We start from the raw sequence: 17018 nt of genomic DNA on the forward strand, positions 1-17018 counted from the left end.
GTCAAAGGATTCTATCATCTTTTTACTGACTTCTGCATATGTAAGTAAATGTAGAATTATGTGATTATCCTTGTTGTGTTAGCAAGTGTGACGCAGTTCTCTTGTCAGGATTGTGTCCAAACAGGTATCACAGGAAGTTTATTTCTTGTAGTTTAGTACTTGGGATATGGCTCTGTTCATATTTCAAACAGCTTGTTCAGCATCATCCTGGCCTCACTTCTTCCCATCCTGAAGGAAAACAAATACCATCTTTTGGCAATAATGGAATTAGCGTGTGGATTGTGTTTACTGGCAAGCAAGGTTCATTAATTTTGTTAGTATGTTATAAGGTTTCTCAAACACAACTGAAAGCCTAGACTTAAATTCAAAATATACAAAAATACTTAATGTTCAGCTCTTGGCATTTAGGTCTGGCATTTCACTTGTACATTTGTGTCCATACAAATCATACTCAAAGAAGGAAATGTTTTGGTTTACAGCCACCAGTAGCTTGATATCATTCAATTATGAAGTAAAGTGCTGAGAAAAACAAACTATAACACTAGTACTAAAATGTTCTAAAATATTTCTGAAAACCTCATGGTAAAACCTCACAGCTGTACTAGCACATTCTCTGTATTTCATCAGTTTTCCGTGCTCCGAGCTGTGAACGGATTCAGACATTACTGTGAAGCGTGGCTCAGGCTGTGTTAAATTGACCGTGTGGGTGATTTAATGTGAGATGAAAGATTAAGACATCGCATAAGTCTTTCAGATGTTTGTCTTCAGTGCGTTAGGCATCTCATGACTGAACAATAAAGTTTTCAGCTTGGTTGGCAGCGAGGAGCAGCTCTGGCCACGGCAGCCTCCTGGGCCAGGGCTCCATCGAGCTGGTCCTGGGCTCGGTGGATGGAGGCAGAAGTGGAAGAACGTGGCATCTGATGGCGACTGGGCTTGTAAGAGCAAAGCCATGGTGATTGCTCTTAGTTTTAGTGCAGGTTTTACTTATTGAGGACCTCTTTCTTTTTTCAGGCTAGATGACGTGACTGGGATTCAGTGAGACTGTGTCTTATAGTATCGGTAACGGCAGTTACCGTGATTTTCCAAAAGCTCTTTGCTTTCAGTTGGTATCCAGGATTCCAGCCATATTACAAAACAAAATAAAACCCAACAGCTGCATTCTGGAGATCAGTTTCATCTTGTATCCTGTCGTTTCATACAGTCTGAAAATACATACAGCCTGTGCTGCTTCCTACTGCCCGCTTTCTCAGCCCTGTATTTTTGCGTTAGGTAATACATCAAACTGAAGGCAGCTGCTTTATTTAAGACATCCTATTTCTGCGATTGGGGTTGTTGCTGAATTAGTTGAAAAATCTGAAGAACTAATGTTCAGTGTTCACAAGAAACATTTGTGGGCTTTCATATTGGGTTCGTTCTTTAATTGAAAGAGTCGTGCTGTTCCTTGCTGATGTGCTTGTACACAGCTACAAAGCAGATTACAGCAGACACCCAGAGTGTCTTTGTTGCTGGCACACAACGCGTTAAGGTCAGCTGATTTTTAAACTAAAGTGAATTCATGCTACAGAAGTGATATAAAAAGTCTGTGATTGTGGGTCATCTTTTTTGCTGTTACAAGTTCTTGAAATAGCTGTTCCAGGACCGGTTTTGATAGATGACTTCTGGGTTATTATTCATGTATAAAATGGGACACCTGAAAGGAGAGAGATAAATAGCTTTGTGAAATTTTAGCAAGGACTTCACATAGAAACAGTGATCTCTATCTTTTCAAAAGTACATAATTACTAAGTAGGTTGAAACAGTGTTGAATACTTTATATTACATTAAATACTTTAAGACTTTGAAACTCTTCCTCAGTTTTGCAAACATAGCACTGCAGTTTTAGGGGGCAAAACAGTATCATGGACCTTCTTTTCCCTGTAATGGATGGCAAAAATGACGTCTGGTATAGTATGTGTCTGAATATAGTATTCAGACAAATCTGAATATATTATGTGAGGTATTTTATGAAATCCAAGCCGTTTTAAAAATATGTTACATATATAGCTGCAGGTATATATTTATAATTGTATCCCACTGTCCTACCAGGTCTGCTGAAGTTGTTTGGGTAAATGAAAACGTATATGCATTCTCTGCCAGGCGTACAGACTGTATTTGCACACTGTTGTAGATCTTGCCAAGCCAGCTTACCGGCGACATCCGTCTGTTTTATACTTAGTGTAAAGGAGTTAATGACCTGAGTAGTTAAGACTGTCCAGATGATCTGTATAATCCTTTCACACAAATAAGATATTGCTGCAGTTAACCATTACTTTCTCTTAAGTTTTTAAAAATACATAGAAGAGATCTTATTTCTGTCCTCCCCCCTACTTATTTAGCCTAAGTGAACTTGGCAAAACTGAAAAAGAATATCTGTGCAGCAGGGTCAGATGTATGAATCTGAGGATACGTAAACCAATTATTGACTGGTAGACTTGGAGCTTAGAAGTAGGAATCGGCCCTAATTTATCCATACTGATGTCATGTAGTCTATATACTTTGACTTCCAGGTAGGTTTTTGATGCTGCTTGGGGAAGTTAGTTTGAGTTTTGCAGAAACTGCAGTGAAAATAAAGATAATCCATGAAGCAAGCAATGTGCAGCACCACGCAGATTAGTGCTGTAAGGGTGCTGTGTGACCTAGCGGTGTTACAAGAGAGCTTTAAGGAGCTTAGTAACAAGTTAAGGTGATGGGGAGAGACGGCTGTTTTTCTTATTAACTGTTATCCTGGAACAGGCTGTATCTTGCTGGGCTGTAGGCTGTTTTAGTGAGAAAGGTGTTGTAAATGCCAAGTGGAAAGATTGCATATAGCAGTTGTGTTAGCCTGGGTACTCTCTCGAGATAGCAATCTCTTCTAGATCAGGTGAAACTTGACAGAAGAACTAGCTGATGTATTATAAATTATATATGTTGAAAAAGTTAGGGTAATGCAATTTTCAAAAATTCCCTGCGGTTTCAGTGTGCTAATAACATTCAAATGTAGTGCTTCTTCTGACTTGTGTTTGTTTTATAATCTACAGCCTTGTTTATATTTAATATAAAAGGGGTTTTCATTATTTTTTTACAAGCTATAATCATCATATGTTCAGAAAAAGAGAAAAACAAGTATTGCTAAATCCTATTTCTTGTTACTCTTCTTGCTCTGGAAATTTTCCCTGTTCCTGAGCTTAATCTATTCCTAGTAAATTTATTTAATGACACTATAGGTCTCTCTATATTATTAATATAAACATGTTTTTCTCAGTGCTGTGCACCGACAGAGAAGTGTTGGATAGAATGAATTGCCCTCCAGTATGTATCATAGATCCTACAAATCATGTAGTGCATCTTCTGCTTGTTTGTTCTGAGAACGGATTGAGGGCTCCGTACCACATTCTTCCTTGTTTTCATGATACCCATTTAGCGTTTCGTGCTCTCTGTGGCATTGCTGGGAGGCTGGAGGGCGAGGGATCAGCCTGGTAGATGCAACGTGCCAGTGGAGACCTAGCAGTTAGTCTGGTTTTGCAACACAAGGCCTGTTTTGTTCTCTCCCTTCCTCCCTGTGCCCTCCCCGCGCCCCCTCCCTGGGCTGCTGAGGGAGTGTTTATCTCCAGCAAGTCCAGAGCTGGCAAGGATGGAAGCTCACAACCATATTATATATACCACAGATCAAAGTCACACTGTCAAAACATGAAAATACCTCAATAATTTTCTTTTTAATTTTAACTGTCAGCCTCGAGATACCACTTGCTCTCGAGCTACTATGCATAATGTGTGCCAGCTCGCTTCTACTTATACTCTTGTTAAAATGTAAAGCAGCAAATTTCCTGGCAGTCTCTGCAAAGTAGTGTAATATAACTTTCATTACAAGAAGGTGGTGAACATAATGTGACTTCTTAACAGCTGCAATAAGTGATGTGAAGCTATTAACATCTTCTCAAAACAAGTAACAAGTGAGAGGTTATTTTTTGTCTCTATTTCTAAAAAAACAGCATGTTATTTTAAGCAGATAACATTTTGTTTGCAGTGATCTGAACTAAAGTAAATTCTTACATGAATTCTCTAGCTCTGTATTTCTTTGTGAAATTATGAAAACTTTAATTCAAAATGAAAATTTCAAAATGAAAATTTGAATGTTAAATTTTATGTATGGAAATGATGGCTCCTAACAAGGGATGTTAGTTCACCCTTATCCTTTTCCCTTTAGATTTATGATTCCATGAGAGTTGCCTATTCCATTGTTTATTCTTATGTCAAGCTATTTGGTTCACATTTGAGTATTCTCCAAAGGTGAGACAGGTCTGATGCTTTTGAGTTGCTTACTAAGGAACAAAGTTCTCTGGAGATAGGTAACCCATTACAAATACAAATGGGAAAGGAAAAAGAACGGAGACTGTCAGTGTTGAGGTGCACACAAGCCAGTCTGTGAGTAGACTGAAGAGAAAGGTTTTAAAAAGTTCAGTAGTCAACGTTGATAATTGAAGCCTTAATAAGTGTCTTTTTTTGAAGTGTACCTTAAAGTCCAAAAGAACAAAGGCTGTCTGGTTTACTTGTTTTGGCAGCTGAATTGGAGTTTCCATTGTAGTGTGATTAGTATCGTTTTCACGGAAGTTAGTAACTGAAGTTCATAACCTTAGAATGAGGCTGTAGCACAGAGTGGCACTGTTTTTCCTACGTGTCTATCTTGGCACTTATGATGTATCATATTAAAAACAAGGTCGACATTGTCTCTAGTTGAATGAATTCTTTAACACTCTACGAGAGGCTGTCAACTCAGAGATAGGATGTGACTACGATATTTCATAAATATTGCCCAAAATAGATGCTCAAATATGCAGTTTTTGTAACGTGCGCTCTTGCTGAATAAAGGCAGAGTTGGAGTAGCCAGCCTAAGATCCTAATTTGAAAGGCAGGCGTCGGTAAAGCAGCTCACTTCTACAACCTTTCCAGAGATATTTCTCAGATCTTTTGCATAGATTATTATGTTGTATTTTGCAACTGTATGATCACTGCATACAAAAGTAATTAGTTAACTTTTTTGTTTTCTGAAGGATGTAACGAGATTATTTTTTTCATATGATTTACTCCTGCAAACATAAATCAGGCTATTGTCTTCACGAGTGGAAGGTTTGGAACCAAAAATAAAATTTGGAAGTGAAACATTTTTCAGCTGCAAGTAATAATAATAGTAATTGCCACTTAGTGATCTTCCAGTTGGTAGAAACAAACCATCGAAATGATAATTGTAGGATTCATTGGGATTTAGATTGATTAACAAACTAGACAACCAAGTGGGCAGCGTACATTGAGCCAGAACTCTGGCTCGCGTGAAGTCGACAGAGCTTATCTGGAATCAGTGGAGCAGAGCCCATTTTATTCCATTTGCCCACAGAATAAACATATGCCATGTCAGAAATAGAACCGTTGGAAACAATTGCTGCATGGGATGATGATGAAAAATAGCTGGAGAAAGATATAAGGGTGATTAGACTTCTTCAACGCCAGACGGCTGACTTAAGGATGCAAATGAGGCCGGCCTGGCATTATGGCGGAATCGTTGCTGTATGCTGCAATGACATGAAGGTGCACATGATAACATCTTTCTCAGCTCTCTTCATTTATTTATATTTTTCATGTATGAAAGAAATTCGTATACACTTTAAATGGGAAAGAGAACTGTTAAAGATGCCTCATGAAATGAGCTGTTTGGAAAAATTGAGATAATTTAATTTGGTTTCCACTGAAGTTGAGGAAATTCAGTGTTTGCAGTTGCAAATCAATTGAAATCTATTTTGTTCTTTAGAAGTGTCCTTTGAAATAGTGTGTTTTTATGTATTGGGAATGAAAAATTTAAAGTGTTCAGGGAATGTATTATCTGTAAAGGAATTGTGCATTACTTTTGAATCGTTTCATTATAATCTCCTGACTTATTGCTTGATGGTATGGTGTTTATTTCAAGATTTTCACAATCTCAAATCTAGATTGTTCTGTTTTGTTGAAACGTGGACCAATTTTGAAATACCTGAACTAAGCTTAACATTAAGAAAATGTTAATTAACATTAACGTTAAGAAAAGAACCTGTAGTGAGGGTGAAAAGCAAGCACACTCCAGCAAATTGTTCTTTTTATGTGGTTTGGGGGGACATGTATGACCTATGCTGTGTGACAACCTACAGCCTGGGTCACATGGCATAATTAAATGAAAGTAACTTTCCTTATCTCAGAAAGAAAAAGTTCTTTCAGATCATTCATAAATTTTAAATGGGAGTCATATTGTAAGCAGGAGCTAATTTTCTTTTCCCATTATCTCCTGCCATTCTGTGATATGAGAACACTTTGTTCCCTACAAGAGTCTTCACTCAGAGCTTTGGTTTCTCACAGAAGTAATTAACCAGTAGGCATTGGATCTTTGTGACATCTTCACCAAGGCACGCAGGTGAACAAATCCCATCCCAAGGATGGGTTTCATTCCAGATTAACGTTCCTCATTTATGCCTCCTGCTCTTGCCTGAATGCACATTGGCAGTTCCTGTTACAGATATGGATTTAGATTCAGGAAATGCGGCTTCATAGAATTGTTCATCCCACACTATATTTTAACACTATGGGCTGTCTTAAACATTAAAAATTTATCATTGTGTAGAGTGTTTTGGTTTTTAAATGTGCATGCTTATCTCCTCTTTAATTATATTGTTTACTTGATGTCTGCCTTTCTTGTGTGTCTTTATTTAACATTAGGCTCTGCTTTCTTTCATTGACTTACAGGTGAAACATTTGACTATAAGTTTTATTTCCGCTGTAATTATATTTGTTACAATAGAAAGAAAAAAAAAAAACCTATGCCATTCTAACTGTTGGTTTCCCTTTTCTTACTAGTTTGCTGTTTTGTGGTTCATAAGAGATGCCATGAGTTTGTTACCTTCTCTTGTCCTGGGGCTGACAAGGGACCTGACACTGATGTAAGTACATTGAAATTTAATACGGCGCTTTGACACATAGTTTTATGTTGTTACACCTAACTGTGAGAATGCATTACAAACAATATCAGTAGGCCCTTTACGTCAGATAATTGTAGTCCTAGTGGTTTTTAACAGTTCTGAAGTGAATATTTATGGACTTTAAAGATCAATTTTTGGTAAAAAAAGTAACCATGAATGTGTGACCAAGATCAGTATCCCTCAGAATGTGAGAACCCTGAGGTGTTTACCCAAGCATGAAGTCAGCTTTATGTTGGATGTATTTGATATTAACAATTCCTGGGAAAGGCTGAGGCTTTTTCTGGGCTTTCTTTGTATCCATCTTATCTCAAGATGTAACTTCAGAGTTGACTTCAGTCCTTGTCCTCTCTACACACAAGGATCTATAGCTCCAATTAGATGACAGTTTAATCTTGAGCCAGCTGGCTTATCTGAGATAGGTTTTCAAAACAATTATATTCATGCTTGAGCTAATATACCAGTCAGGATACACCCAGTCTATCTTGTTCTGTCAATACTTGTATATATGCGTAGCGTTTTTGATCAACAACTAGTTTTTACGTGCAACACATCTGCCTACATGGTGAGACACATGTAGAAGAATTTTGTGTCACCCTGCTGAAATAATAAACTAATCTTGTTTGTTCACATAAAAATAACATTTCTGTGGGTTTTATAAATTCTACTTTACAGTGAAGTAATTTAACATCTGCTTATGGGAACAATACATTCCAAGTGTTCTTTGTCTGAACGGCTCTGTTTTGTTTTTTTATAACATATTCATGCTCTAGATTGTAGGCTATTATCTCCTCTGATGAAATGCACCAGAAGACTTTTCTTGCTAGGTTTTAATGAGCTTCTCATGAATTGTTTTAATATGCTAGCCATGAGATCAGTGAACAATGTATGGGCAGAAGCCACAAGGGGTTTTGGAAAATTTGAGACGTTAAAAAGTTTTCTTATTTTTAAATTTAAATACAGGGACATGTCAAAGAACTGAGAACAATTTTAAAAACAGTTTCTTTTTTAAACATTTCACATAATCTAAATTTAGGTACATAAAAAAAATGCTTGAGTTAGGAGTACGGTTACTCTATTCGGTTTCTCCTGTTCAGCTGATAGAGAGAGTCACTCCCAGAGAGCAAACCAGCTCTTAGGTGACCTCAGTCATACCTGTGGTTGGTCTTTCTCTGGTTGCGGAGAGAGTTGAACAGGGATGAGACCTGACAGTCTTCTGGCAGCACGCTGAAGTTGGTGGCAGAAACACTACTCTCCTCAACATCCGTCTCTTTTCTTCCTAACTTTCCCCCCGCCCCTTCCCCCCTTATGGAGAGGTGGCCCTCTCGCGAGTCTGCTCCTGAACAGTACCTTTTCCCGGAGATCGCCTGCCTTCAATGGCTACTACTTTGGCAACTGCTTACAATGGAAGAAGCTTCACAGTACTCAAAATATCATTGCTAAAATCAACTAAATATAATATAACTAATATATAATTGTAACCGAAGCCTTTCTTTTCACCTTTCCATCTTTTCCATATTCAGTTCTGGTAACTTATGAAGTGCTCTGTTATTTCATTTGTACCTGTATCTCCAGCTGTCTTTTTCTTCCTATCCACTTTTTTGTACTTAGCTCCTCATCTCAGATGTTCTTTCATCAGCTGCTCCTGCTGCAGTCCTGGTTACTTGTTGCCATTTAAGAGCCATGACTCCCCAAAAGAGCATTGCTCCAACAATGAAATTCAGAGTACCTAACCTAAGAGCCCTGCTATGAACGGATGCAGTCACCAGAAGTTAAGGACACCCATAGATCAAGTCAGGGAGTAAGCTTTGAGAAGTCAGGGTTCAAGCACGGAGCAGTTGCATTGATTACCTGTGCAAAGAACATGGGCCTTGCCAAAGGTTCATTAAGCATGTTGAATGGGACCAGGGCATGGGAAATGCCAGTGCAGCTGCGATGCATTCCTCGGGAGTTTTGACAGTTATTCAGGGCTGTACATAAAGCATCTCTTTCCACTTAGCATAGAGCACAGCTTTCTTGTAAGTCACTTAACTGAGCTGAGGTCAATTTTTATGACAGAAGTCAAAGGAAGAGACTTTTGACAATAATGTAGTAGAGCACTCCCTTGGAAGCCAATGCAGAGGCTTACAGGCATTCGCAGGGCCTCTCTGTAATGCAGGAGGGAAGCCAGTCCTCAGTCTGGCTTCACTCGTAGCATTCCGTAGTGCATTTTATCAAAGGAGACTCTACTATTAAAATAATCATGAAGGCAGAAACAAGAAACCAAAATTATTCTTCATACCCTTCCTTTTCTGAAAGTTCTTGAATTCTTTAAGCTTTGAAGGGAAGTGTGGAGTTTGGCTCTGTCTGTATAGTGTAACAGTTAAAGCGGTCTTTTGGAATTTGGAAGTTGTGGATTTGAAGTGCCTTCAGCTACAGAAAGGCTAACATCCACATCTCCCCAGTCCGGGTGAGTGCTCTTGTCACTAAACTAACATGCAGAATGTAGATGGCAACACCTACTCTCTCCCCATCTCCTGTTTCTAAAAGTAAGTAGCCATAGCTGCTACTTTTTGTTGCTGTCTTGTGTTCTTCTGTTGCTGTATACATTAGGTGTAGTCGACCTCTTTGCATCCCACTGGATGGCATTTGGGTGATTCTCTGAATTCTGTAATTCTCCATACACCTTCTGTATTGCGTACGTGGGCAGTGGCAGTATTGGTGTTTCACTGCGCTGTCTGCTATGGGACCTGCTTTCCTAGGAACTCTCACCTGAAGTTTATAGGCAACAATTTACATATCGGGTGTGTGACCATTATTACCAAACTGGGTAAAGGTCACCATTACCAGATCTGAGCCAGGGTAGGTGCTAGGGCCGGATTCATCCTGGTGCATATGTCTGTAGCTGTGCTAGCGGCGGTCAGGCTGGGTGAAATGCAGCTTCGCTGATGTCAATGGCAAAAAACCTGTTGAGCATCAAAGGGGCCAGAATTTCAGCAACAGTCTGAGCAATTAAACAATGTCTGTTTAATTATATGTTCTCTAAATATAGTTCATACCTACAAGCAATACATTGCTGATTTGCTTTGCTCGGTCCTGAAACACAAGTAGAATAAAACAATTAAATCTAGTTTTATCTTAGTGCTCGGTTGTGATAAAAGATGTTAATGAAAGTTATTGTTGATTGACAATTTTAGTGGCGACACTCATGAGGAGGTCTTCTATATCTATAATGAATGGTTTGACTCTTGAAAGTGTTCTTGAATTTTTTTTTTTTTTTAAAGTGGGTTCTTCAGGGTTTTTCTTCTGAAGTTCATAAATGAGAACACACATTTGTGTGCGAGACCATTTAATTTTATTGAGAATTTCTTCATGGTTATAGAATCTGTTATGTGGCGTGTTGTTGATAGCATTTAATGTTGCTGACTGCATTTTGTGATTTGTTTTTTTGGCCTTGGTGATTAAATAAATCAGCCTAATGCTTTATTTTAGTATTTGGGTTACCAAATGATAATTTTCAATATTTACACAGAAGCGATATCTCAGAAACACTTTGAAGATTAAAAGCAAACACAAAATAAATATGTTTTATTAAAATTGTGCTACATTAATGGGTCCTATTACACAAAGAGGATTGTAGAATGTTATACTTTAATTTACTGAAATGTTTGACTATAATGTCTACCCTTTACAATTCAGTACCTTATTCCTGTCCGAGTTAGTACAAGCTTCATTCTGAAATGTGGTGTGCTATAAAGCTTATCATAATATTATAGCAGATTTTTAAATATTAAAAAGTCCTTTTGTAAATCATTTCATGCAGATGCACAAGTAATTTGCGTACTCAAATTCTGCAGTGTCTTTGCATGATGTGGCCTTTCCGTTAATTGTAAGAGTAATATTGTCATTAATAAAAAGAAAATTTCCAGAGCAACAATTATGAATTATAATAATTATATATGCTAATATTATTTATTAAATATTATAATAATTTTAAATTATTATGCGCTGTCCTTTTAGCATAAATGAGGCCATCCTTACAAATACATCGTTAGAATAATTATCAGTTAAATTTGGTTTACTTAATAAGGAGAATCCAAAGTCTAACAGCCAGATCGGTGTCCCGCAATGGGTGGCAGTCAAGATTAGATTGCAAAACATTTCAATATACAAAACATTTCCCACTCAGAAACAAAAGTGCATTTAACAGCCAAGGGAGGCATTTCTTGCAGGCAGCTCTTGCAGGTAAGTGTTCAGAAGCGTCCCCGCTGAGGCCTGAGGTATCTAGGCCACGATGGCAAGGACTTATTTATAGATTTGTCTTGAGGCAGGATAGTATGGCATTCACACTACATGCCTCCAGGGACAGGGAGAGTTTCTGAGCAGTGGGGTTTATTAATTAGTTAGAAAGACTCCGAAGGGGAGAAAAGCCGTAATTTTTAGAAACTTCATTCTGACTTTCATGAATGCTACATGTCTGTCTGTGGCTAAAGGGTGAGGTCGAAGTATGTCTTTAAAATAGTGCTCTTCTGAAAGACAGAATCGAACTACTTTAAAAATTGTGTACAGGGAGTTTTCTATCTTGTGGTTATTTTCAAAGCTCTTTGTAACATTTTTTGTCTGCAGCAATCCCCTGCAGAGAGGGGGAGCTCCGTTGACAATTTTAGTAATTTCTGTACATATATTTAACAGTCGCAACCAAAGTTATTTTTTAATTTCTAGATACTTCAATAAAGTCAAAACAGCACAAGAGATTTCAGACTATACTATCCGCAGATCTTTTCTTATTTCCTAGCCTTTCTTACGTGCCACATCGCTAAGTATTTAATAAATTTTGACTACTCAGCTGTATAAAAGTCCTGTGGTCTGTATCATGCTAAAAATAGTGAAGTACAAATATTGTCTCCTCATGTAACATTTTATTTGCTACAGTATTCTATTGCTGTAAAAGAGGGAATAAAATATTTTTATTACTTTAAATGCCTTAAAGGTGAGTCTAAAAGAGACAAAAGATTAAAATCGCCCTCTTTTTGCTTTACTCGGACTAGCTGAAATGTGAAGCTGAAAGGTCTGTGTTTGTGCCAAAAGGAAAATAATACTTGTGAATAAAGTGGTTGTCCTTGACTAGCACTGAAATGATGGTGTCTGGGGGACAATATCCTGTTCCAGATGAAATAAGAATTCACACAGTCAAAAAATGTTACATTTCCGTAATACTTGGCAGGGTGTGAGCTCTGGTGTCTTAGCAAAATACCGGCTCAGGAAGTGATTTGCTATCTAATGGCCCTCTGTAATTTGAATAGAAATTATTCATCTTCTCTTCATGGCCAACTCTTTTATGGTGATGCTATTGAGTACAATTTAACAGCTCCTGCTGCTATTATACTCTAAAGTTACATGAAGCATCATCTCCAATTCAGATACTTGTTTTTGGAAGATTGCTCAGTGTTCATAAAAAAACTATTTTAAGTCATTGATGAAATGCTTTAAAACTTGAGTAAATTACTGTAAAAATGTAAGAGCAACCTCAAAAATTGACTGCTGCTATAACTACCTTTGTTAAGATGTGTTTAATATTAAGGAATAACTAGTCAAGTTTCTTTCAAAGAGGATACTTCAAAATTGAGACTTAAATCTTCGTTCCCCTTTGTTAACAGAACGTAGCGACCAGAAAGTGTTTTCAAACTGCATGTGATTTATTAAAATGTTCCCAATTCCATGCCACATAGAATTAAAAAAAAAAAAAATCACCAGTAATTTAAAATACTGTTTGACTGTATTAATTTTTTTCAGTACAAATTTATAAAACTTCAGTATAGAGTGCACAAGAACTCGGACATCACCGTCTTTGGATCAGCCCTGTTTTTCTTTCAGGTTATAATAATATAGGATCCAAAGGAGGTTTATGAGCAAAATAAATAAATAGAAATTTAAAAGTGAAAAAAATCTGAATGAGGGCAAGTGACTGTACAGTCAAGGGAGATTAAATCTGACTTTGCTCCTCAGAATTGCACTGAGTTCTTAATATTTAAGCACCTAGAAGAGAATGAATTTCTAAGATACAGATGTGGGCTTATGCAAAATGAAACAGCCAAGCCGTCTCATCCCATTTGGCAGGGTGACTGACCTCATGGATGGTGAAGGTGGCATATATGGAAAAGATCTTAAAGTCAATAAGCCTCTTGATATTGAAATTATTTGGGAACTTTATTGTCTTAAGCATATTTGAAAAATCAGTCTAAATTTGAACAACTGTGAGGTTCTGTGGGATGCTGCAGGAGTTGAATGTTTGCATCAGTGGCTTGGATATAGGCATAACGTACAGCTACACTATTTGCAATTGACAGCAGGGAGGGCTTACAAGAACTAGAGGACAATAAGTTCAAAATTATTTTCATATATTAAGATACAATTCAAGAAAACAAATGAAAAAAAAATCACACAGGAGAAAAAAAATCGATGTTGAACTGATTGTGAAGGCACCAGTGCAGAAGAAAATGGAGCAGGTCTTTTAGAGGGTCATAAACTCAGTACCGGCCAACAGTGCACCTCGGCATTTCCTGCAGAGATATGTTAGAAATGATTATTCCTTTTTTTAGTGAGATGTTTTGTGTAGAATTCTGTAGCTCTTCTGGAGAGGAATTTAGAAAAGAACTAAAATGTTAAAGGTCTCTAAAGCATGACCTTTGAATATTTTCCGTGTCTGTTAAGTTGTATACAGGCAGCTTGCGGCAAGGGAGAATTAACTACGTAACTGTGAAGTTTTTAAGTGTAACAATGGGTAACTGCTGCAGTGGGTTACCAAAAGAAGAAATTAAGATTTTTGATTTGGGGTTTACTTCTCTAAACAGTGCTGTGGGCATTATCTGTGCCCTCATCGGACCTAGGGGAGAGGTGAGATGAGTCCTGTAAGGCTCCATCACGCTTTTCATTCTATGGTTTCTATGATTTCAGAGTTGGGAGGAGAAACATTGAACCTCAAAATTCATATGCAGGGGGACCAGTGGTAAATTATCATTTGTAAATGAGTCCAGGAGTCCAGTGTAACAGCAGCGAGCTCAGGTTTGGCCTTAGGCTTGAAGCAATGCTTATGTCCACATTTGCTATTCAGTTTGATAGTTGTGGTTGTGACACAAATGATATGAAGGATCTTCTTCCTTGGGTCACACCTCTATACTAAGTAGGAGTAAATTAATATAACTGGGCTATCCTGAAGGGTTTAGTCATCTTGACCACATTTCTTTTTCTGTTCAGTTCCACGTAATGCTGAAATTCCACCCCCCCCCCACGCCCCCCCCCCCGCACAGTGGCTTTTAATTATGCTTCCAGACTGTTTACATGCAGGAGGCTGGTTTCAGAGTGAAAGAAGAGAGTTGCTTTACTGGTCTTGGGAATTAAAAAACAAAAAAAAAAAACCCCACCAACTCATGAAAAGAAAAGGCAGTAACTGGAAGCATAGTATTAAGACTTACTGTAGAACTAGTTAAAAAGGGATTTTAATCAGAAAGCTTTGCAGTCTATTTCCAAGGATAATGAAATGCAGCAGCAGGGCATGTCTGATTTGCTTTTAACCATTGGGTTGTTTTTACAATGAAAAGCAACTATTATCTGTGTTCAACATCATGAGTGACCTGAGCAACGAACAAGCATCATTGATAAATATTATAGCAATCAAGTTTTTTTTTTTATTATTTATTGCTAATCTGAATTTTGGATAATAGGCAATCTTGTCCTAGAAATACTTTCTTTTTAATTAAAATTAAAATCTTCTCACTTCATCACAAAGGCAGAAAGGTCTGGCAAAATACAGTTTACCACTTGCCAGACTGCAAAAATGCTCCCTTAAAGAGAAGCCTGTATGAATTTTTTGAAGTTATTCTTAAACAGCTCTGATGCAATAAATTTACTAATCTTTCGTTGTATGCCCTAAACAAAGAAAATATAAAGCCCCCTCTATTTACAAATTGAGATACCGACTCAATGTGTTTGTATGTCTATGTTTTCTAATTAGGAAAATTATTAATCACAGTGACGTTGTTTACAATAAGCGTTATTAGATGGGGACAGTAGGTAGTATTCTTATTATAAAAGAATTACAATGCAAACGTACTTTTGTCAAAATATGGTATTCCTTACTATATTCCTACTCCCCTTTCCCAAAAAGCTAGTCCTAGGTTACCAAAATAAACAAGATCACAGTCAATGCAGTAAGTATTTTAAGACAAATTTTACAGGACAGCAAGGATATTTTTGTTACAAAAATAAGTATTTTATTTCTTGTGATTACCCTGACTTCTGAATCTCTGCAGAGTGTCTGAATTAATTTATGGAGAAATAAAGGTTTCATGCTTATGGTTTTGACCTCAAAGCCCTAAAAATTAACTGTAGGGAACACTTGCTTATATAACTTTTCTGATTTTTTTTAAATTGCTTTTAAATGGTACCATGCACAGCTATAACAGCTCATTATCAAATGTGGGTATTTGAGTATATTGATAATGAAATTTCCATTTGAACAGAATCAGTCCTGAGGTAAGACTGCTTTTAATGGAAGAGAGAAATGAAAGAACAAAAGCTACCCAGAAAAGTCTCTATATATTGTGTATATATTCTGCTTATATTCAGCTGGCATCTGAAGGAGATTCATGTATAAGGTAGGGAGGCCGTGCCTCAGTTTCCTCCACCTCCCTCTTTCATTGGGTAGTCAAGAGCTCTTAAACTGGGACGGCATCTTATGTCCCTGGACAAACCTCTCCCCTTACCGGATACTTCAGAATCCAAATGCTATTTTCCCATCCATCTCAATAAATAAAATCCAGCCATATGTCACCCTCTCCACCTTATGTTCATCACCAGTTGGCAGGCACTGCCTGTGTTCAGAAATTTGCTCCTCACCTGCCTGTGGGTGGTTTACCACTGCTCGCTGCCCCTGCACAGCTTATTTACTGATCAACCCCTTCAGCGCTCCTTCAGAGACAGGTTGTAATTGCTGTTAGCTGGCTGTACAGAGGTGTTCATGGCACTGCTCACCTAAATGTCTTCAACATGTTTGCATTTATCATCTACTGAGAATACATTTGTACCTTCTATTCCCAAATTAAAGCGCAGGCTCCTTTTATTGCAAATAAAATGGCTTTTAAGCTAGAGTGAATGATCCTCAAGAAAAATAGAAATAAATTACAAAGGAACAGATTCATGAACTTTTATAACTATTTATAATCCTCACCCCTTCCCTCTGCCCTATAACACAATCCTGGAATTGACTCTCTTAGTTTGTCCACATGCAGAAGATGCATGGAAAAGTTTTTACTGTGGTATTGAAAAGAGGTGTCCTCCACAGACTTCTCCAACATGAGTCCTTCCCATGGGCTACAGTTCTTCACGAACTGCTCCAGCGTGGGTCCCTCCCACGGGGTGCAGCCCTTCAGGAGCAGATGCTCCAGCGTGGGTCCCCCGCGGGGTCACAAGCCCTGCCAGCAAACCTGCTCCAGCCTGGGCTCCTCTCTCCACGGGGCCACAGGTCCTGCCAGGAGCCTGCTCCAGCGCAGGCTTCCCACGGGGTCACAGCCTCCTTCGGGCATCCCCCTGCTCCGGCGTGGGGTCCTCCAGGGGCTGCAGGTGGAGATCTGCTCCACCGTGGACCTCCATGGGCTGCAGGGGGACAGCCTGCCTCACCATGGTCTTCATCACAGGCTGCAGGGGAATCTCTGCTGCGGCGCCTGGAGCACCTCCTGCCCCTCCTTCTGCCCTGACCTTGGTGTCTGCAGGGTTGCTCCTCTCACATATTCTCGCTCCTCTCTCTGGCGGCACTTGTGCAGTCTTTTTTGGGTTTTTTTTTTGTCGCCCTCCCCCCTTCTTAACTATGTTATCCCAGAGGTGCTACCACCATCGTGGATGGGCTCGGCCTTGGCCAGCGGCGGGTCCCTCTTGGAGGCGGCTGGCACTGGCTCTGTCGGACACAGGGGAAGCTTCTGGCAGCTTCTCACAGAAGCCACCCCCGTAGCCTGCCCCACTACCAAAACCTTGCCA

At 38.6% G+C, this 17018-nt stretch overlaps 1 protein-coding gene across 1 annotated transcript in view; it reads left to right on the plus strand.

The window, feature by feature from the left end:
- PRKCA (protein kinase C alpha) overlaps nt 1-17018 on the plus strand; it is a 161866-nt gene that overhangs the window by 53942 nt on the left and 90906 nt on the right. The window contains exon 3 of the mRNA XM_087750664.1: nt 6892-6974. Coding sequence (XP_087606790.1) covers nt 6892-6974 — 83 coding nt within the window. The remainder of the gene's footprint in view (nt 1-6891; nt 6975-17018) is intronic.

Source organism: Nipponia nippon, unplaced genomic scaffold (genome assembly GCF_047370975.1).
Source record: "Nipponia nippon isolate SJK-2023a ecotype South Korea unplaced genomic scaffold, ASM4737097v1 scaffold_14, whole genome shotgun sequence".
Classification (NCBI taxonomy): domain Eukaryota; kingdom Metazoa; phylum Chordata; class Aves; order Pelecaniformes; family Threskiornithidae; genus Nipponia; species Nipponia nippon.